Genomic DNA, 23,235 nt, shown 5'->3' with positions numbered 1-23,235 from the left:
TTTGGAAACGGGTAAAACCAGAGCTCTGAGTTATCTATCAGTGCTGGGGAAGATTATATCAGATACAGTCACTGTATTTTTGAAATCACCCCATCTACATCAGATGGTGTGCAGACTGAATAGCTACACCATTCCATGCGTTTCTGAGCAGGTTGTGTCACATTCATTGCACTCATCTGTCACTCTTATCATTATGAGTCAAAAAGTAAAATATGAAAATATGACTTAACTTAAGCTTAATTTTTGCTATACTGACTACGTTTAATTACGTTACTGTTACACTTTAAACCCTAAAGTTGTCATTAATACAAAAAAAAAAAAAAAACAATAAATTGATTTAACAGTGGTTAGAAAAATATGTGAACCCTTTGAAAAGTCACAACACCCAAACAATTATAACACTATGTAACACACTTTTTGTTCATGAGTAGTAAGTGGTATTTAATATCCTGACTTTTGAAGAACATCTTAAGTTGCCTCTGATATTGTCGATGGTCACAGCACAAGATGACAGATATGATGCGGGTTCAAGTGCTGGACGTTGCTGCTTCAGGTAAGACGTTGTTAAGTGGTTATTCTTCATTATTCACTTTGGCTTGTTGCCATGTTGATGGAAAAACAAATCATGCATATTCATGTTATTGATTCTTTATTATAAATATGATGTGAAGACCTCCTTTCTAAACATCTGTTTGTTTACTGTTGTATTGGCATGAGTGTTGTACAGTAGTTAGCATGACCTGTAATGTCTCTTGTATGCAATGCATGTCTTATTTGTATGGAATGTATAGCATAGCAGAAGAGAAGCAGCTGTGAGAAAAAGTCATGCAAAATAACAGAAAAGTAAAGTATCGCTTTACTTTCCATAAAAATAACTTTTTAATGAAGTTACTTTTTTAAGGAGTTCTGCAATATTCTAATGAGTTACTTTAAAAAGTAATGTTACCCAACACTGCTTATGAGTAAATATTATTTAAGTTTGTTATTTTTAAATGTGTCATTATGTATTAATCCTAAAGTAGAAAACGAAAACGATTTACTACTTTGAGTCAGTTTCACTGGTAAATATAATAAGTAACTTTTACTTCACTTTTTGTGTAATTCACAGGGCTTGAATAATTAATTAGTGCGCATGGATTTACTGTTTGCAAGTGTAATGTTTAATGTGTGTGTTCATTTATTTCATGTCTTTTATTTTGAAAAGTTCAGTTCCCATTTCAAGTCATGTGCTCCTGGTCATGTGATGTCCTGTTTTCCCTCAATGGTTTATTGGTTGATTATCTTGTTTAGAGTTCTGTTTGTTCATTGGTTTAGGTTCTCCCATGACATATATTTAACCCTCATGATGTCCATGGTCTGTTGTCAAGTATTGTATGTGAGTGTAGCTGTTTATGTCAAGCCACATTCATGTCTAGTTTAGTTCACAGTTATTTCATAAATTGCACTTGGGTTCTCACTTCATCCTCATCGCCTATGCCAGCAGCATCATTACAGCAAGTTTATTTCAACTGTTTTTATTGTTGATTTTGTTGTTACGTTTGGGAACTTCTTGTTTTGTGCAGTCTTAAGTTCATTTTCTACTCAAAATGACCTGTTCAAGATCAAAAAATGATCTGTTGATTTTTATCGTCAACGCGTTTGCTGCAAGTGTTGAGGACTGCTTGCACAGCTCTATATATTTTGTCTATTGTCAGTTATGCAGGGTGATGTTTTTCATAAAATACATACCATGCATTAAGATTTTCCATTGAAAGCAAGGATCTTTTTGAAGGTATTGAATTTACTCAAATGTTTAAGTTAAATTTACTCATTCACTTTAATCAATATTATGTCATACATTTACATTGATTTTATTTTTGTTACAGTTTAAAGATTTACTTAATTTTTTTAACAATCTAACTAGTAAATTTTTTTTTTTAAGTGTAGTCCACGTTACTTGAGCCAAATAATTGTTTACTTGCACTTTAAGTCAATCAGTTTTGACGTTTTATTCAGGCCAAGCAATTCGATATTAGAGTGTGATAGTCCACAGAAACAGAGCTGGTTTTATACCTTTATTGGAGGTACAAATATATATATATAATAATTTAACAACATTGTGTAAAAATAAATGTCTTTTATTTAATTTTTTCAATCTGTCAGATATGGTCCTTTGCAGATCATGGATACAGACCTTTGAAAGGACGTTTAAATATATAACGTTCACGTCAGTATGACGCGTGATATTTCCATAATGTCCTTGTAAGAGGTAAAGTCCCTAAAGTGATTATGTTGGCTGAAAAGAAACAAAATACCATCAAATTTGAAAACCCAAAGACTACATTTTTGTGGGATCAAAGTCAATAAGTGATACTGTAAACATAGTGTAAATTAAATTTCATAAGAATTGACTTTCACATAACTGTTGGACTGGAATAGAGGCTTTATGGATCCCATTCACTTATATGATAAGGAACACACTGTGTTGACAAAACACTATTAACAAACCTGTGCATATTTGGCTATTATATGATTACTCTATGTAAATTGGATTATGGAAATATATCCACTGAAAACAGTGCTGTGAGTCAGACATTTCTGATCTGCTACTCCAGTGCCACTCTCTTTTGTCACTCGCCTTTACATAATGCATGCACGTTACCATTAAATAAAATATTTACTGTGCACTTGTCATAAAGATACTCCTTATAGGTGCTCTACATTTCCTTTTATGCATTTTTTTAATTCACACAATGACACTTTGAATGTTATCACATTAGCCACATTCACATAGTCTGAGTTTGGGAATGACAACTGCATTTACCTACAGCGGAGTCTCAAAATGTCCTTTTTCATACAAAAGCTTACAGTAGCGGCTTGAATACTGTCTGTATGAACAAAAAACTCAAGACAAGCCCGTATTCTACTCTCACAATAGCCGGTAACACATGATGTAACTATAGTGACAGTGACTAAAATATGGCGACTGACGTTGCAGAGGAACGTTCACCAAGTTCTGAACATTTAAGCGTGTCAGTTTGGTTAAAAGAATGTGGACTCTCGTAAATAACCCAACTGTGTGTAAATGTGACACATTCTAAAACAAGACTGAAAACCCCATTCTGTTTCTGTGTGAACGTGGCCAATGACACCCTCATTCAACTGCAGCATAAAGAGACCATTAAAGCTTCAAGAGTTTTGTCCAGGTCAGTGGTGTTTTAGATCAAATATACAAATATTTAGATACAAATACTATGTCTATGAATATGACAAAAAAAAAAGAAGACAAAATTAGACATAAATGCAACACATGGTGACTTGAGTTATGCTTGTTTCGCACTGTACAATTTTGGCCATGATTTTGGCGTCATTTTCGGCCGGACAGAATTGACGTCCTAATAGAACAGCAGCAACAGCGTTCTGAATGGGAAACATTTTTCCCAAGTTGAACTATATGGCCACGATTTTGCCATCTGAGACTTATTTTGGGGATCGATAAAGATTTCACTTTAATTACTTAATTTGACATGTTTACCCACAGCTGATTAATTGACTTCATTATGAATCTTAGCCTCCAATTAACTTTTAGCAATGTTGGAATGTTTTTGCATCAAAGACCAGATAATGTAATAATCAAATTAAATGCTATCGATTGGGATGATTGGTACAAAGTGTATCATACAGACTGACATAATGTTGCACAGTGTGCCATGGCTTTTACCCCAGATCTCACTGGGATCATAACGTATGACAAGCAACAATCATAAATGACCATATGCACTCGACTTTGCACAGATATGGGTAATGAAAAATCAATGAATGATGCTTTTGTGCAGCTCTAACACACTACAGATCATCCTGGTTTGGCATTGTGATTTACCAGTCCTTAATACTAGGGATGGGCACAAGGAACCCAGTACTTGGGAAATTATCAATCTTTTTTTATATATTTTTTTATTTCAGAAAATTTCACACCAATCGAAATCCAATAACAACTGTATGCAAGTGCCAAAAAGGCAAGTTTCATTTTTTTAATGTTTTAGTCATCATTATGGAGTGGCGGTGGCATAGTGGGCTGAAGCACTAAACTGTTAAGCAGAAGGTTGCTGGTTTGATCCCCACAGCCACCACCATTGTGTCCTTGAGCAAGGCACTTAACTCCAGGTTGCTCCTGGGGGATTGTCCCTGTAATAAGGGCTCTGTAAGTTGCTTTGGATAAAAGCATCTGCCAAATGCATAAATGTAAATTATGGGGGGTACCAAATTGGCCAAACTAAAAATAATCAAGAGTTCTGGACAACTTGATGCAAATTCAGCACTCATTCTTTTCACATGTGAATGAGCTTTGTAGCAAACTCTTCATTGTTACCAAATAGGGCTGGGACGACGTCGCGCGTCGATTCGTCGGACCCAAAACAAAGATGGCGGCGCCCGAGAGTAGTAGCAACACGAGTGGCTCCTCAGACTATCAGAAGTGCAAGGCACTCGTTCCTCTAAAGTATGGGAATTCTTTTACATTAAAGGAAACAATTCCGTGATATGTCGTCTTTGCAAAATGGAGATGGCCTTCCATTCTAGCACCACGGCAATACACCAGCACCTGAAGAGGAGCTGCGCTTTCGCGCGCGCGCATGCACACACAGTATTCTTGAGGTGAAAGGAAAGTGTCAGTGTAAGTTGTTATTTGCATGTGAATGAAGATGCTTTTTTTTAAGTATGTTCAACATAAATGTTGAATTCTGAATGTTTATTTTCATTATTTATTTTTTGTTGGAAATCACTTTCTGTATTAGCTTAAAGCCCCCAAGTTTACAATAGTTACTGTATTCTTTCAGTAACTCTAAGAAAGGGTGGCTGGGTGACCTTTTTATTTCTTTATTGAATGCTAGACATCAGAATGCATTATTTTGCTCTTGTACACTTTCACTTGAATTTTATTTTTGAGTTTAAGAAAAAGGTGAGTGGCAGAGTGTATTACTATATGTTGTTGTTATTTTTATGTGAATGAAGAATTAAAAGATGCACTTTTTTTCCAGTAAGCTAGGACTATGTGTTTTCAACATAAATGTTCAATTCTGTTGGTTCAGGAAGAACGCCATGACAGGCTGCTGGCTCCCACTGTCGCTGTTAATTTTTATTTATTTTTTGTTGGAAAAGCACTCTTTGTATTAGCTTAAAGCCCTAAAGTTTACATTGGTTACTGTATTCTTTCAATTGCTCTAAACAAGTATTTTGGGTGACCTTTTAATTATTTTATTGAATGCTAGACATCAAGTTGTTGTTATTTTAATCTGAAAGAAGAATTACAAGATGCACTTTTTTTCAGTAAGCTAGGCCTATATGTTTTCAAGGCTTCAAGGTTTTATTGAATGCTACCTCTGATTAAGAATGCATTACTTTGCACTTGTATAGTCTTATTTTGGAATTTTAAGAGCAATAAACATATATTGCAATGTTAAGGAATTCATTTTTTTTCATTGAGATATGTAAATCAACATGTATAAATTGTTATTAGTCAATTTATGGGGAGATAATCTAATCGAAATCGAATCGGACTGGAAAAATGAATCGTCAGATTAATCGATGCATCAAAAAAAATAATCGCTAGATTAATCGTTTAAAAAATAATCGTTTATCCCAGCCCTATTACCAAAGGTTTGCTGCAGGTTCACCACAACCGGTGAAGAGCTGCAAAATTGTGGCAAACATTTGCGGCAAATCACAAGCTCATTTGCATGTGAAAATAATGAATGCCGATTTTGCCGCAAGTTTGACAAAACTGTAGATTTTTTTGTAAAAGTGTAAGTCATAGTGGTTTTATTCCAGGGCAGCAACAGCATTGTGAATGGAACAGTGTAAGAAGATGTGTTTTTAAAAGTGTAACTATTTTTAATGAGACACGCATTCTTAAAAATGTGACCCTCATGATGCAAGATGCTGAAAAGCTTGCAGAAGTATGTGGCCAAAAACATCCATCTGATAAATAAAATATGTACAGGCCAACAATTAAAACATTGTGCACAACTGGTGAATTGCACCCGGTAAAAGCGCTTTGTATTTGCACACACTGTCTGAGCTGGTTTAGCACACGATTCACTAAAGGAATTATGCAGATCAGCCAACTGTGCAAATCCACCCACAAAATCTGTACTGAAAGCAATTTGCACGCGCAATCCCTGATCTTGCGGGCCGGTTCGGAGTACCATATAGCGGAGGATGCAGCAGACCATCGCGATCAAATAGCATAGATTATAGAGTTTTGTGAAAAAAGCGCAATCTGCAACGAGACTAATTTAAATATAAAGGAGGCATGTTTGTGAAGTTTGCACTGATTGCAGCTGGTTAATGAATAAGATGCAGGTTTTTAAGTTGAAATATCATGTGCAAAAGTGCCAGCTCCTTTGTGAACCCACCCCACCCCACCCCGAGTTCTCAGTTGATTTATTTGTCCAATACATGAGCAGACAACATAAATGACCATCCATATAAAGTAGTTGATTAGCAACCTGCTGTTAACGTTATACATCTTGAAGCAACCCTTCTCCCCAAGTCTGACAGTATAATAACATTGTCACAAACTACATGACAATGTTATAAATTGTGAAAGACATTTAATTGTAACAACAAACTGTTGTTTTGGAAAATATTAGAGTCTCACTCTATAAATGACAGAATGACTTGTGTGAAATGTTATGCTACGGCATTTGTGGTAACAGAGAACGTGAGCGCAATGGCTGGAAATTGGCATCTCCGCTTCTTCCTGTGCTCCCGCAAACACCGGCATCTATGTCCTGGACCTCTGTCTCCAGCTCCTCGGGAAGTGGTGGAGCTCCAGGGTCCCCAGGTTTGGGCAGGCTTGATGATGTTGTGGAGGACACGTTCATGCTGCCAGTACCTCCACAGGGCGACAGAGCTTCATGCCCTCGGCCTGATCCGTATCGCAGGTTAATGGATCCTGTGGCGGCAGAGGGAGACATACTTCCTTCCCCATCAGGGTGATAACACATAGTGGAGTACTTGTCATAGTCGTAGTCCATATTGGAGAGGTCATTGGTGGCTCCTTTTGTGCAGGAGTCTCCTGAGCTGACCGAGGACCCTGCTGCAATACATGAAAATATCATACAATCTCTCAGGAGCCCTTACATGATAAGTGAAAAAACAAGAAACATTGATGTAAAGAAAGTCAATAAATCAATGTCAGATAATATTATAAATTTTTTTGTGATTTTCACCCCACCAGGCATCTGTCTCTGGACAATAGTCTTAAGACTCTGATAAACAATATACGTTCTTTACCTTTTAGAGCCTCCAGTCGTTCGTTTTTCACACGCTGCACTTCATCTGTGATCTTTGCGATGATGAAGTTGAGCGTTCGGCCCCATTTAATAGACTCAATGAGCATGTCCAAACCGCGGGGGTTTTCTGCAAGGATATCCAACAGCTTGCTGGTGCGTTTCCCTCTTGTGGTCCTACAGCTGATCTCTTCCGTGTCTTCTCTCGTCAGAATCTTCTTAGAGCGCAAGTAATCGAAGTGTCGCTCAGCAATTATCTTATCAACGAGGTATGGCCGCAATCTCTCTATGGCCTACAATTGAAAAGAAAAACCAAGGTGAAATACCTGCAGCCAAAGTAATATGTGCATTTATCTACAACAAATATTTCATAATTCACAACTTCGTAATAATATTTCTAAACAACTAGCGGAATGAAAGGGAATTCCAATAATAAGTACATTTCTTAATTTTCTGACGAAATCGTGAAAGGTGCTAGGGTGTTGTCAGGGAATGCTGTGTGGTAACGTATATTGGTCAACGGATATGGGTTGATGCCGATAACAATATCTAGAAAGCAGGATGGCCGATGGCCATTATAAATGCTGATAAACAGAATATGTTTTAACAACAGCAAATCAAAAGTAAACAACATTTCTAAAATGAAGCCAACACTTATACTTTAAAATATAAACTTTATTTGGTAGATTTTGGAACTGACCTGAGGGAAAGTTAACATTCTTTTTAATAGGCAAAGCAAACTCAATAATCGCAAAATGGTCAAATATCGGCCGATTAATCGGCCTGGCCGATATATTGTTCTATCACTAGCAAAATGTTCAGGAAGGGTGTCTCTTTGATATTCTGGGTGTTCCAAATATGGCTCGAGTCCCTCCTTTAACCACGTGCGACGCCATGTCCACATGTGTGGATGTTGTATTTTGGTTTCGCAACGCATAATTAAAATGAATTTAAACCGACTGAATACGGTTCATAAGACTTTAGACTGTCATTTAAGGGTTAAATTTCTGGCGCACCGAGTGAAGTGACACAACAACATGATGTTGATTTCCATAAATCGCTTCTATGGGTGCAGGCCAACAAAAGTGCCACTGGTAAGAAACTTCTTTTTTTTCCTCCCCTTTTCTCCCCAATTTGGAATGACCAATTCCCAATGTGCTCTAAGTCGAATCTCATTTGCCTCTGTGTCTGAGACCATTTGGTTGCTAAGGAGACCTGGCTGGAGTCACACGCCCTGGATTTAAACTCACGAGTCGCGACTCCAGGGGTGGTAGTCAGAGTCTTTAATTGTTGAGCTACACAGGCCCTATTAAGAAACCTTTTTAAAAATATTTCATTGAAACCTGTTTGGAAACCTGTAAAGAGTATCTAATTTCATTTTATATTCCAATTTAAAAGTGGAATACATGTCAGCGCGCTGATAAACAATGTCCACATGTGTGGATTTTGGGACATTTGAGAGATTTTTATTCCCTCAAAAGTAGTCAAAACATTATTTTGAATAACTTTCAACATTAACATCAACATTAATACATTTCAACATCTGTGGGTCATTTTGCTTAATTGTATTTATTTTGCTATCACTGTACAACACGGTTCTATTCATTAACATTGATAAATGCATTCCTATATTGACTGTGCATTTTCACAGGTTCATCCAAAAGCTGAATCAGGTTGCTGTTAGAGGCTTTATATGGAGTTAGGATGAAAATAAGATGCATTTCAAACTTTTCCGGACAGCACGCAGTGCAGTGCAGACAGACAGCACACTAGAGGTTAATTCATTCATATGGAGCAAGGGAGCATCATATAGATTACTATGTAGCTAAGTGCATTCACTCCTAAAATCTGACCAAAAGTTCCTTTTCGGGCTGCAGATGATGTTCAGACCACACAACATGGGACAATGGTAATCAGTAAATAGATTCAGAATTTATATATCGTATCGGCATATATGTTACCGATATGCGTAGATACGAAAACTTTTTATCAGAACATATTATGCAGAAAACAATGCTTTAGAATTGGTGTCATTACATAGTTTGTCCAGCAGAGTGTGCTCTGACTCCATTGTTTACAGAGCTGTGCTGACGCTGGCTCCGCAGACAATGCGGAGTAAAGCAGTGCAGAGTTAAGCGGTGTCTTCTTGGTAAATTGTTAACTTGTTTGTGAAATACATAGAGGACAGTTAATAAACAATGACCCCATCTTTTTCCCTCTTCAATATCACAAATATAACATTAATCCTGTCCCTGACAACCATGTCACTCATGTTTAGAGCCCAACCGATATGGATTTTATGTGACCGATACGATTTCAGAGGGGGGAAATTCACAGATTACAGATATGGTGTCCGATATAGATAATTTTTGAGCTGGAATGAAAACAGAACTTTTCTATGTGGATTGTGCACCGATTTTGCACCAATATGACTATGCAAAGGTACTCAGAAGGCTGCTTTGTTAAACAAATATTTTAATCAAAGAATATTTTACATTATTATTATACATTGTCAACAAATTCTAGAAATGTACAGTGAGAAAATAAAGAATAAATATAAATACATGGGGGGCCTGGGTAGCCCAGTGGTAATGTTCGCAGGTTTGAATCCCAGGGTGTGCTGAGTGACTCCAGCCGGGTCTCCTAAGCAACCAAATTGGCCCGGATGCTAGGGAGAGTCAGACGGGTAACCTCCTCGTGATCGCTATAATGTGTTTCTCACTCTCAGTGGGGCCCATGGTGAGTTGTGCGTGGATGCTATATCTCCACGGTAAAGCGCTCAACAAGCCACATGATAAGATGTGTGGATTGACGGTCTCAGACGCAGAGGCAAATGAGATTCATCTTCCACTACCCGGATTGTGGCGAGTCACTACACCACTACGAGGACTTAGAGCACACTGGGAATTGGGTATTCCAAATAGTTTTCTTACTAGTGGCACTTTAGTTGGCCTGCGCCCGTGGAAGTGATTTACAGAAATCAACATCAGGTTGTGTCACTTTACTCGGTGTGCCAGAAGTTTAACCCTTAAATGACAGTCTAAAATACAATGTCCACGCATGTCTAGTTATAGACCAATATATCGGACAGGCCGATTCAAATATGGAGAAAAAGGGACAATAAAAAATCCCATATCAGTCGGGCTCTAATAACCAACACTCCTGTAATCATCAAAAAAAAATTAAAAAATCGGACTTTCTATAGCTTAGTATTATTTAAAATTTCACAACTTAAGTCTAGCTGTCCATATATGAGAACATACATTTTTAAGAAAATTATTTGCTCTAGAAATGTCTTTTTTTTTTGTTTTGCTTGTTTATTAGGTGCTACAAGTTACAAATCAAAAATGGAGATAGAAATGCACACAGCAGTCACACTCTGTGTATTTAGGTTTATATGGGATTTTTTTCTTCTTCTATTTTCTGCCAGGTGATAAGTCTGAATTGTAAATCATTAGTTTGGTCACTTGGAAAAGTAATAGACTCTTCTCCTCAAAAAACCAGATGATTTGATGTATCATTTATGTCCATAGCACAAACCGTGCAGGACGAGTTACTTTAGTTTGTTTAGATTCATTGCCCTTAGCACCCTTAGGAAATTAAACATGGATTTACTATAGTAATATTGTAGTAACCATGACTGTAGTAACCATAGTATTTTGGGTGGAATCCATGGTTTTACAATAGGGTGGCCAGACATCCCGTTTTTCCTGGGACAGTCCGTATTTAAGCACTTTTTTCTAGTGTCCCGGCTTATTCTGAAAATATCTTGTTCTGTCCTGTATTTCCCCTCTCCTAAAGTTTCTCTATCACCTATGCAGCTTTCTCAGTCACGTGATTATTCTAATCAAAGGTAGCCAAGGATACGGCTTGTAAAACCAATAAAACCACACCATGTTATTTGAAGAACATGATTGGATTAAACAATCCAATCACAATCCCCTATCAATAGACGTCCAGTCAGTGAACTGACTGAGTCAGTTTGAAAGAGCACACAGATGAAATTGCGGCTGGAAAAATGTCAAGGAAGCGTGCATGTACATTTAATGAGGATCTTCAAAAAGAGATTACATTTCTAAAAAGGAGTGACAGAGTCTAGTAAAGTCAGGTGTGAGATTTGTGGAGCTCGCTTTTCCATCGCCCATGGAGGCCACACCGACATCACGCAGCATGTTCATACAAAAAAGCATGCGGATGCTGCTAAAATTAAGTGTGCCTTACCAAGTCTTAGTGATATTATGGTGAAGTAATGTTCAGAATCTGACAAGGTGCACGCAAGTGAAGCACTTTTTGCTTGTCACTCTGTTGTGCTCGACCATAGTTTTGCACATTCATGACCTGAGAAAAGTCTTTAAGGACAGGCTGGAGGAATCATTCATACCCTCTGACATTAAAAGCAGTTGTGTTCTCATTTATGAATGCAGCATGGACACTGGATAAATCTTGACTCAGTGTAACAGTCATGAAGGCAATGCTTATCCTATGTCATAATTTTGGATGGACTTCTCTGCATTTTACGATAAACTCTTGAAAAACAAGCACACACGGAGAGAAATTGCTGCCAGTGAAAAGTACAAGGTGACAACAGTTACAGATGCGGATGCACCCTCTACTTCGCATTGATCTGTGCCTAGGTAAGGATACGTCAATTTCATTTTTGCAGGGAGGGGGCTATCCCGTTTTCCAAAAACAGGAATCTGGTCACTCTATTTTACAATGAACAATGGGTTTACTACGCTAATACTGTTTTCGAGTGGGGGGATCACCAAACTGCATCATGCAACCTTAAAGCCCAAGGCCCCCTCGGGCAGTCAAGGGTCCTTGGGCACTGGCCCCATTGGCCCAGTCGGTAATCCATCCCTGACTGTAGTAACCATGGTTAATTTTGGGTTTACTGTGGTTAAACAATAGTTACAGTAGTAAACCATGGTTAATTGTCATAAGGGCATGAGCAAGGGGGTCTAACCAAACTCTCTCTTGCCGACGCTTGGACAAACATTTTAAAACCATCCCAAACTCACCATTGGCAGAGAGCCATCTTCAAGTGTTCTGATTGGCTTTAGCTATAATGTATCATAATACCGAGTTCAAATGTGCTCTCTTACGCGTTTAACTTGCAGACATGTTTCCATTCTCACGGCATATCCGATATGCTTTGTTTAGCGCACTTTGATACACATTATACTCACTTCCTTCTTTATTTCAGCCATTTCGTCCTCCGTCAGGTGAGTGGCATCCATCCTCAGTTTTTATCTTTTCTTCTTCCGAGTATTCAGCGAGTTCCGGCAAAAATATGAGTATAAATGTTGTCTTAAAGAGGGGGACACTATAAGAAATGACCGGTCTATGATTAAACAAGCGATGGCCAAGTGCTCGGTTGTGATCGAAACAATCTAATAGTTATTTTGAAGTACAGGGGAACTACCGGGATCTCCAACTTCCTTATTGAACACATTAAAGCGAACTTACGTCATGACCCATTACACTCACTCACTACTATCACGCACAGCGTAGTATTCTGAGTTCATATAGGAAGTGTGTTTCGCCACATCTCATTATTAACATTTAGGATTTTGAACGAAACAATACATGAATATATATTGTTTTCTTCTTATATGTTGTAATTTCCGGTATTTTGTAGCCTACAGCTGATTCAAAAACTAGACTTCAATATTTGTTTTCAGTCACATTAAAACCTTTTTATCATACCTTCATAATTTATTTTTGCTTTATCTATAGAAATCATCATAAACCTAGTTTGATCTAAAGTGTAAAAAAAAAGAAATATGTGAAAATGTTATATATAGAGAGAGAGAGAGAGAGAGAGAGAGAGAGAGAGAGAGAGAGATACAAAACACCATTAAAAAAAAAAAAAAAAAGAAATCCTGACACTTCACGTGTGGACATATACAGGAGTCCATCCAGGAATCGACCTCTAAAATTCTGTCCTATATTGTAGTCTAGACCACAACAAACAGAAATCTTAATACACTCAAAAATGTATTATGATTTATCCGTTGCAATTTCATAAACAAATTCAATTATATAAAATCAAATAATTAAAAAAATATACATATTTTGTAAAAAAATAAAAATAAAATCCTTTATAGTATATCCTATGGCTGTGAGTGCACTATATTTCAGCAGTGAGTGAACGAAATGAGTGAGCGATTTCAGACGCTGACGTAAGATGCGTCAGAGAGCATTCTGGAGCTGTCGCAGACATGTTGTCATGAACATGTTGTGTGGCTCCGTGAATTTTGTACTCTCTGTAATCTTTATATAGCCTAGTTTTTATATATATAAATACTTTTATAGTAGGCAATTAAATGATTTACTGTGCATACCACGGCATGTTTTATTTTTGCATTAATAAAAAATTAATCATAATTAAATTATCATAATACAGTTAATCTTTTCACAACTGTTCATTTGTTATGCTTATTATTACATTAATGATAAAGAGAAAATACTTACATTTGTCATGTTTATATTTTATTTTTCATAAAAAGATAATAGAACTGTTTACTCGTACTATATATTATTATTATTAAAACAAATAGTAGAAAAGTAAATTACCAACAAAAACTAACCCAAGTGCACAAGCACACATTTTCGCTGGGTTGATTATCGGTGTCCTCCATCCGAGTCCGGAGGCAAACTTTGCGCAAAAATGTACTCCGTCTTGTTGGTTTTGGAAAATTTTATTTTCTTGAGAAGAACAAGTCGTTTTACACAAAGAGCAACAACTTTGAGGAGCGCGTTGTTGGCTCGTCGACGCCACTCATCGGTAAAAAGTTATTAAGACAATATACATTTAGCTGTAAACTAAATAACTGAAGAATAGATCCATTGAACTCCTTACAGGATATTTATTAGACTTCAGTTTTTAGTTTACAGTTGAATGTATTTTGTCTATATAAGATAAATTAATAAAATATAGTGTTCGAAGTTGATGTTAATAATACACTGATGTCAGTAGATCATTTGTGTGTCTTATATTTATATAAATAACTTTTTTAATGTCCAGAAGAATGGTTAACACATCTAACACATTTTACCATCACACATTACCTTACATTATAGTGTATATATATATTGTAAAAATCCAAATAACTTTACAGATCTTTAGTCTAAAAGTTTAAACAATGTTTTCCATGCTTTTTCAATGAACCAAACAATGAATGAACATGCACCTGTGGAACTGTCGTTAAGAAACTAACATCTTACAGAGGGTAGGCAATTAAGGTCACAGTTATAAAAACTTAGGACACTAAAGAGCCCTTTCTACTGACTCTGAAAAACAGCAAAAGAAAGATGCCCAGGGTCCCTGCTAATCTGTGTGAACGTGCCTTATGCATGGAGGCATGAGGATTGCAGATGTGTCCAGGGCAATAAATTGCAATGTCCGTACTGTGAGATGTCTAAGACAGCGTGACAGGGAGACAGGAAGGACAGCTGATCGTCCTCGCAGTGGCAGACCATGTGTAACAACACCTGCACAGGATTGGTGCATCCGAATATCACACCTGCGGGACAGGTACAGCATGGCAACAACAATTGCCCGAGTTACACCAGGAACGCACAATCCCTCCATCAGTGCTCAGACTGTCCACAATATGTTGAGAGAGGCTGGACTGTGGGCTTGTAGGCCTGTTGTAAGGCAGGTCCTTACCAGACATCACCGGCAACAACGTCGCCTATGGGCACAAACCCACCTTCGCTGGACCAGACAGGACTGGCAAAATGTGCTCTTCACTGACGAGTCACGGTTTTGTCTCACAGGGGGTGATGATTGGTTGGACTCACGTTTATCGTTGAAGGAATGAGCTTTACACCGAGGCCTTTACTCTGGAGCGGGATCGATTTGGAGGTGGAGTGCCCGTCATAGTCTGGAGCGGTGTGTCACTGCATCATTGGACTGAGCAGATGTCCCACATGAGGGAGAAGACATCCTCCTCCCTCATGTGGTACCCTTCCTGCAAACTCATCCTGACATGACCCTCCAGCATGGCAATGCCTCCAGCCATAATGCTCGTTCTGTTTATGATTTCCTGCAAGACAGGAATGTCTGTGTTCTACCATGGCCAGCGAAAAGCCCGGACCTCAATCCCACTGAGCACGTCTGGGACCTGTTGGATCGGATGGTGAGGGCAGGGCCATTCCCCCCAGAAATGTCCAGAAACCTTGCCTTAGTGGAAGAGTGGGATAACATCTCACAGCAAGAACTGGCAAATCTGGTGCAGTCCATGAGGAGGGTGGGTGGCTTTCTTAGCTCCTTAAAATGATTTAGAAGAGAATTATATATCTTACAGAGATTAAGTCATTCATTATGGTTTTAAAGGAATAGCTCACCCAATAATTATAATTTACTCTTCATTTACTCACCCTTAATTTTTCCCAAACTTGTATGACTTTCTTCCACGGAGCACAAATAAAATATTTTAGAGATATGATCTGTTTATCTCCATACAATGCAAGACATAAAGGCGACAAAAAGGTTATGTGTAAGACTAATAGCTTTTTGACTAGAACAGAAACTTTTTTTTTTCACTATAAGTCTTGACATAAGAAGTCTCCTAGCCCTAAATTTCAAGCTCAGGTCTCCAAGATTTCAAGTTTTATTACACTTCCTGGCACCATCTAGCATTCTGGCATGCGTTACGCATTATGAAGTGTAATTGAGCGTGAAATCATGATTGGCCAGGAGACTGCTGATGTCAAAATATATAGCGAAAAAGGATTTACAGTTTGGTCTGTACTCACACAAAACTGATTGGATCGCTTCAGAAGACAGTCATATGTATTACCTTAATGCTGCCTTTATGTCCTTTTTGGAGCTACAGTAAAAGATTTGGTCACCATTCACCTGACAGGTACAGCATGGCAACAACAACAACTGCGAACAAACAGATGTCATATTTCCATTAAAATATCTTTGTTTGAATTCTGTGGAATAAATTCAAGGGAGTTTGAGATGACATAAGGGTGAGGAAATAATGAGAGAATTACTAAAGGTTATCGTTTTTTTGGGTGAATTATTTGTGTACATCAATGAATGATTGTGAGTATGCTACTATAGTCTATAATATATATTTCCAATTAAAACTGTCTTAAGACAAATTTTTTTGTGAAGTGTTTTTTGACTGCGTTCCTGAACCAAGAGAAGAGATGCCCATTGGCCATCCTGCTCATTAGGAGACGCGTTACATCTTCATCCATACCTAAAACAATAGAAAATCTTCTGAACATTATTTTCTAAGGTGTATGCAAATACAGTAGTTACATGTGATATATGTGAACAATCCAACAAATTATCATTTGCTGCGTGAAATCTCGACCATAAAAATTACCTTTGCTAGTTTCGTGTCAAAAATTACATTTTTAGTTAGTGGCTAATTATAAATTAATCCATCAATATGTATAATTTTACTTAGTTATATCTTGATACAGATTTATTTGTATTAATAAAATAGTTACTTACATTTGTAAAAGTTGACGCCTCCGGTGTTTGGGTCCATCATTTGCAATTTTTTTGTACTCTGCCGCCGTCTCCGCGTTGGATGTATGTACCCTCGAAATCAGATTGCATTGTGGGTAAGAATGAGTGAACAAATGTAGGGAACGAGATGTAGGGAATGAAATCGGACACCACTACAAAATGGCCGTCACCCGAAGTAGTGCACTATTTGGTGGATAGGGGGTGGTTTCGGACACAGCTAAGGACAGTATATACATTGTGGCAAACAAGGTAAACGAGAAACAGCTGGGAACAATCAGGGTACTAACCAGGAACAGAGACACAAGAAGGTTAACGCACAACTTCTAACTAAAAATCTCTTAAACTCCTAGAGACCTCTGGTGGCCGCTAGGGGAAAAGTCTCAGGTGTTACATAGCCCCCCTTCTAAGGAACAACTCCTGGTGCTATAAATAAATAAGTGGTGTAGTGGTCTAATGCACATAACTGGTAAACTGGTAATCAGAATGTCGCTGGTTCGATCCCCACAGCCACCACCATTGTGTCCTTGAGCAAGGCACTTAACTCCAGGATGCTCCGGGGGGATTGTCCCTGTAATAAGTGCACTGTAAGTTGCTTTGGATAAAAGTGTCTGCCAAATGCATAACTGTAAATGTTCATGGGAGGAACAGGATATCCAGCAGTCCAAGAAAGCACAGGGGAAACAAGAGGGCAACATGGACAAGGTGGCCAAAGTGGAGCAAACGTAGAGTCTGAATACCGACGTAAGCAGGTCAGGCGGACGGCCAGGAGACCAGGGCAGATCAAGTTTATGGCCAGGAGACCTGGGAGGCTGCCACTGTGCATTTTGTATTTGCATTGTTTGAACATATTTTATGCACAGCAATAATGCTCTGTCGGCAATAAGGAAAATTTATAAATAAATTTTATTTATAAATAAATAAAATGCAAAGTAATCTCTTCAGTTATCAGAATACTTTTTTGAATATAACTGTATTGTAAATACCAATTATTTAAATTGTAACTGTAGTGGAATACTGTGGCAGGGCGAGGCGGGGCCAGGTCGTGATCCTACACACCCGGTCCCGTATTAGCCTAATACAGGACCGGTGCGTAGGATCACGACCCGGCCCGCCCTCCGCCCTGCCACAAATACATTTACTTATATTTTGTATTTTAAATACGTAATCCCATTACAAGTATTCCATTATTCCCCAACACTGTATATATATATATATATATATATATATATATATATATATATATATATATATATATATATATAAGCCTTTAGTTTTGGGTATGCCACTGACACAGGAAATCTTTAAAAACATCCTCAGAGCATTAAGGGTCAATCTGATTGTCATTTATACCAATAAAAGTAATTAGAAACAAAACAGAATGACACATGATGTCTGTTGATAGATATTTCTCTCCAATGTTTACAGTATTGAGCATCGAAGTGAACAGTCACCTCCGAAAGCTACAAATGACAAACCCAATAACTGCCCTCAGTCATAAACTACAAGAGCTTCTTACTGGCCCTACTGGGCAAACAGCATCACTGACCCAGAAGATAATTATTTACATACATATGTATAAATGTGCATCGATAAACCAGCAGGGAAGTGAACTGGAGTTGAATGGTATTGTGCTCAAGCAGAATATTTCCTCTACATTGAGTGCTTGAATGAAGATTTGTTATTTGTTTTTGTCTATTTTTTACTTCTATGAATGCAGTAGCATATCTTGCTCTACTGAGGGAGGAGTTGTGCTAGTTCAAGTCTAGTTAAAAAGCTCAGGTGGGACAGAATGTTGTTGAGCGTTTTGTGTATTTTCTACAAGTGTTGCCCCAATATTTCAGTAATAAATTTTAGTCAATACTTTTCTGCCAATGTCTGGATTAAAGAGGCCATGTTTAAGGGATAAACTAACTGGGCATTGAAAGTTGTGCGCACCATTTCATACATGCATATCAGGAATTAAAATGAAAAAAGGAAAAGTGCTATTTTTTTTGGTGCATTATTGTAAATTTGATTTCTGTTTGTTTTAACAAAAGGTCAATTATTTTATGGTAATCAACAGTATGTTACAGATGTTGATAGAGCTTTACTTGAACCTCGTATATTTTTAGTCTTTTAATAACATTTTACAGTTGAAGTCAGACATTTACATACACATAAGCCAAATACATTTACACTCAGTTTTTCAAAATTCCTGACATTTAATCGTTGGTATAATAGTAGAGAATGGATTATTTCAGCTTTATTTCTTTCATCACATTCCCAGTGGGTCAGAAGTTTACATACACTTTCCCAGATAGCAAAAAATGTCCGCACGGCTTCTTTTTGCCGCTGTCCCCAAGCTGTCGGCTATAGGTGCGTCCCACTGGCGGTGATCCAGCGTTTGCCGCCGAATTCGTCACGCCCATTTCTTGCGAGATGCCACCGGCGGTCAGACGGCGGGCCGCCCGCGTCATTTCTCTGGCGGTTGCCTCGCGGCAATTCGACCGCGGCCGGCCGGCGGCAATTCGACCGCGGCCGGCCGGCGGCAATCGACCGCGGCCGGCCGGCGGCAAGCCGCTTTGAAATACAGTCACAGCTTGACTCTCAAAATCGACCAGCCATTTGGCTATTATTATTTTTGCTCCAAAGCCATTAGGGTTTATAACAGATTCTTGACTCTTGATTCCATGATAAGGTAAGGTTTAGGAAATGACATTTAAATTACTTTGAAACTCTGAAGCGATTATACAGTAATATATGTAAAATATATTGAATTATTTATGCACTTAGGTGAAAATTGTTTATATTTCTTTGATTGATGCACATTGAGACATGCACCAATAAACCAAGAATAATTCCTTTTGTAAAACTTACTTGGCAATAAATATCTTTCTGATTCTGATTAGGTTTAAAAATAGATATTTAATACAGGGTATGAAAAATTTAGCAGAATAAATTGATGAAGTTAGACTTTTCACCAATGCCTGACTATCAGTGAACAGTGAAAGACATCTGTCCCCGTTTTGACGTGAAGGATAAACTCAATGAAAAAGCTTTCTCCCCTGGTTTCACAGTTGCGCAGAAATTTCGTTTGTCTGTAATTTTTTCCAACCTCGATTTTTTTTTGTTGTTATTTTACCTTTTACAGGTAAGGGATTCATTTGCAATTACGACCTGTACTAATGTTTAAGAAAGTGTGAAAGTCCCTGTAAAGGCAATAAAAATTAAATAATCCAAACACACTATACATGGTAAAAATGTATTGCTAAAACACATTACACTGTGGACTGTGAAGTACTGAATTGTGTAGTTAAACCGTTAAACAGTTTTGCACCAGTGCTGTGTTCAGGATTCTTTTGGGCGGGGCTAAAACGGTGGCTCGATGACGCACTGGACCCACCGAGGCAGGCCCCTCCCGTAACAATATGACTAGAGCACATTCGGTTCAGTTCGAGTTACAGTCAGACTCAGTACTAGTTTCAACAGCCTACAGTTAGCAAAGTCATCGACTACCATCGTTTAAGTAAGTACATGTTTCCTTTTTGTGTAACGCAATATTATGTTTACATTGTTTTTAAAATATCTAAGTTAGTCACCATTGTTCTTGCAGTATGCTGCTAGTCCAGTAGCTAGAGTGGCTAGAAAGTGTTAGCTAACACGTGCTGTTTTGCCCTCCTTACAGTACACACTGAGGTTAAGCAATGTTGCTAGTAACATTACATGTAGAAATGTTATTAACTACATACAGTAGTTAGCCAAAGCTTTACATCTAGAAAGACTAAGTATAACTTGTGTGTTTTTTTTTCTAACAAAACAATGCTGTATATAGGTTGTGTAAATGATTATATTTGTCGAACAAGAATGCTGCTAGTTCAGTTCACAATGTAGCTATAGTGGTTAGAAAGTGTTAGCTAACACGTGCGGTGTTGCTTTCCTACAGTACACACTGAGGTTAAGCAATGTTGCTAGTAACATTACATGTAGCAAATAACATTTCAACATGCAGTAGTTAGCCAAAGCTTTACATCTAGAAAGATTAAGTATCGCTTGTGTTTTTCTGCGGCGTCTTGGAGAGTTTGGCGATGTTGTGCGAAGCATGGACATCAAAATGGACACTATGCTGCAACATTTTAGTGCCGGTGTGTCCGTTGGAGGGTTATCCCTGCCAGGGGATCTGTTACTCCCACTAGACACCCAGGACGATTTAGCGTTGCTTGACAGCAGTCTGAGGCAGGATAAAGAGCTCCAGCAACGATTTGTAAGTGTGCTGATTTCGTTTATAACGCCATAGGGTTATCTAAAATTAAGATTGTACACTGCATATTCTACAGTCTGAATCCACAGCCGGTCACATTTTAAATTTATGAGAAGCTTCAGAGAAATGTAATTTGTAACCCTTTTTTTTTTTTTCTTTCAGCTTCGGTTTTTGGCAATCAAGTGTGGGAGGGACCTCAAGACAACTGTGTGGCGAATGCTTGAGAGTATCTTCTCTAATCGCCTTTCCATTAACACAACCTGGACTGGTGCAGGGGAAAAAAGCATGTTTTAGAGACATGTTCCTGAAGACCATTGTTCAAAGTAAGTTGGCTATTTTTTTTTTATATTTAAGTAGATGTGTATGACCTTATGCCAATCAAATGGAATGACAGATCTTTATTTTCTACAGGAGCCATCCGGAAGAACTCGGCAACCCAGGATGCCACTGATGAGGCGATCCAGGTTAACGTTACGCGTTACCTGAAAGGAGCAGATGACCGTGAAGGTGGAAAAAGGCGCTGCACAGCTGAGAGGGACCCACAGCCGACCCCTCAAACCTAGGCTGACTACCGACACCCCTGCTAAAAGTGTCAGACTAAACTCACTCAATCCACACTCTTCACTAGAAATTGCTGTTTTTTTTTTTATTTTTTATTTTTCCCCATCTCGTGACCCTGCCTTCAGGGCAGCTCCTTGGATGAATATGGGATGTTTTTTTTTTTTTTTTCCTCTCATGACCCTGCCTTCAGGGCAGCTCCTTGGATGAATATGGGATGGTTTGTCTTTTTATACAGGCGCACGAGGAATCACTGAAGATGTGCCAATTTGCACTGCCTCATTCTGGAGGTCGAGGAAAACCAGACCCCAACCACTCCAGACATTGTGATTGACTGTGTTCTCAACAGCCAGATTTTCTGCTGTTAATTGCATTTGTTCCCACTTATTGTCATGTTTAAGTTGAATGTAAAACTTTACATTATCCTGCACATTCTTTGATACCAAAGATCTCAATTATTTAATATACAATTTGCTGCTTATTTCATTGTTACAGTGCTTAACTATTCTATTTTTAAATATAGCTTATAAATCCTAGATTATACATCTAATACTTGATATTTGCACATTATCTGGTAGCAAATATTCTACTTACCGTGACTTTAGTATTGGCTTATTTCATTCCGTCAGTGCTTAACGATTCTATTATAGTTTGTAAATCCTATTTCATACCTCTGATATTTGATATTGCACTTTTAACTAGTACCAGTTAATTCTACTTTCATTCCATCAGTGTGCTTAACTGTTATTCTATTAAAAATAGCTTGGTTGTACTATTTCATACCTTTTGATATTGCACTTTCACTAGTACCAAAAAATCTACTTTCATTCCATCAGTGTGCTTAACTGTTATTCTATTAAAAATAGCTTGGTTATACTATTTCATACCTTTTGATATTGCACTTTCACTAGTACCAAAAATTCTACTTTCATTCCATCAGTGTGCTTAACTGTTATTCTATTGTTAAATATAGCTTGTAAATCCTTGTGCCACAGGTCAGCATTGCAGTTATAATGGCATATTCTACTCCAGAGCTTTACTCTAAATTATTACCACTTATCCTATTGTTAGAAATGACTTGTAAATATGATGTTATACCTCAATTTATTTGATATCCTGCACTTTATTTGGTACCAAATATCCTCATTGCTTATGTTTACTGGTAATTCTTTTCATCCCAGAGCTGACCTCTTTATATTATTTACAATTGTTGTAAGTGTTACAATAGTGTTTTTTACAAAAGTGTTTTTTTTTTTGCTTGTTTTTACCTAAATTTAATTGGAAACCTGCATTTTCTTTGGGTGTATATATGTTTGTATTTTTCTGTTATTTATATTTCAGTGATCTGACATATTGTTTCAATGACAGTTACTGTAATTTGAAATGTGGAATAAAAACGGCAAATGGAAATATGTCTGCTTTGATCAATCATTATTCTTGATAAACTGCATGCTATAAATAAATATATATATATACAATAAGCGGCGGCAGATCGCTCGAAAAGCGGTTTGCCTCCGGCGATCCGCTTCGATATAACGGCGGCGGGCGGCGGCTGGCCAGCGGGCCGTCCGCGGAACGAAGGCGGTAGGAAGGCGGCTGCCGCTTTTAAAAAGCGGCTGCCGCCGGCGGACCGCCGTCGAACGTGTTTGCGATCTCGCCATTCTGCC

At 37.9% G+C, this 23,235-nt stretch overlaps 1 protein-coding gene and 1 long non-coding RNA gene across 3 annotated transcripts; one reads left to right on the top strand and one right to left on the bottom strand.

Annotated features, from left to right (window-relative positions):
• Positions 1 to 2,046: 2,046 nt before the first annotated feature.
• On the bottom strand, positions 2,047 to 12,716 carry LOC127649200 (B-cell lymphoma/leukemia 10-like). The gene is made up of 3 exons (XM_052134194.1): positions 12,461 to 12,716; positions 7,276 to 7,564; positions 2,047 to 7,078 (listed from the first exon to the last, which is right to left on the bottom strand). Exons 1-3 carry the CDS (start codon positions 12,509 to 12,511, stop codon positions 6,675 to 6,677), a joined length of 744 nt encoding a protein of 247 aa, XP_051990154.1. The 5' UTR covers positions 12,512 to 12,716; the 3' UTR covers positions 2,047 to 6,674.
• Positions 12,717 to 20,161: 7,445 nt separating this feature from the next.
• LOC127649147 (uncharacterized) lies at positions 20,162 to 22,971 on the top strand. Of its 2 annotated transcripts, XR_007971265.1 has the most exons (4): positions 20,162 to 20,278; positions 20,829 to 21,013; positions 21,173 to 21,333; positions 21,422 to 22,971. It is a non-coding gene; the product is annotated as an uncharacterized LOC127649147 (long non-coding RNA). The 2 variants fall into 2 exon arrangements; XR_007971264.1 differs by having other exon boundaries at positions 20,173 to 21,013.
• The last annotated feature ends 264 nt before the right edge of the window (positions 22,972 to 23,235 follow it).

Source organism: Xyrauchen texanus, chromosome 9, assembly GCF_025860055.1.
Source record: "Xyrauchen texanus isolate HMW12.3.18 chromosome 9, RBS_HiC_50CHRs, whole genome shotgun sequence".
Taxonomy (NCBI): Eukaryota; Metazoa; Chordata; class Actinopteri; order Cypriniformes; family Catostomidae; genus Xyrauchen; species Xyrauchen texanus.
The sequence above is the reverse complement of the archived record's forward strand: the minus strand, read 5'-3'. Positions and strand labels throughout refer to the sequence as shown.

Coding starts and splice junctions, on each gene's coding strand:
- LOC127649200 (XM_052134194.1), bottom strand. CDS start 12,511: ATGGATGCCACTCACCTGACGGAGGACGAAATGGCTGAAATAAAGAAG. Junction 7,565..12,460: donor TGGCTGAAATAAAGAAGGAA/GTGAGTATAATG, acceptor TTTCAATTGTAG/GCCATAGAGAGATTGCGGCC. Junction 7,079..7,275: donor ACGACTGGAGGCTCTAAAAG/GTAAAGAACGTA, acceptor CATGTATTGCAG/CAGGGTCCTCGGTCAGCTCA.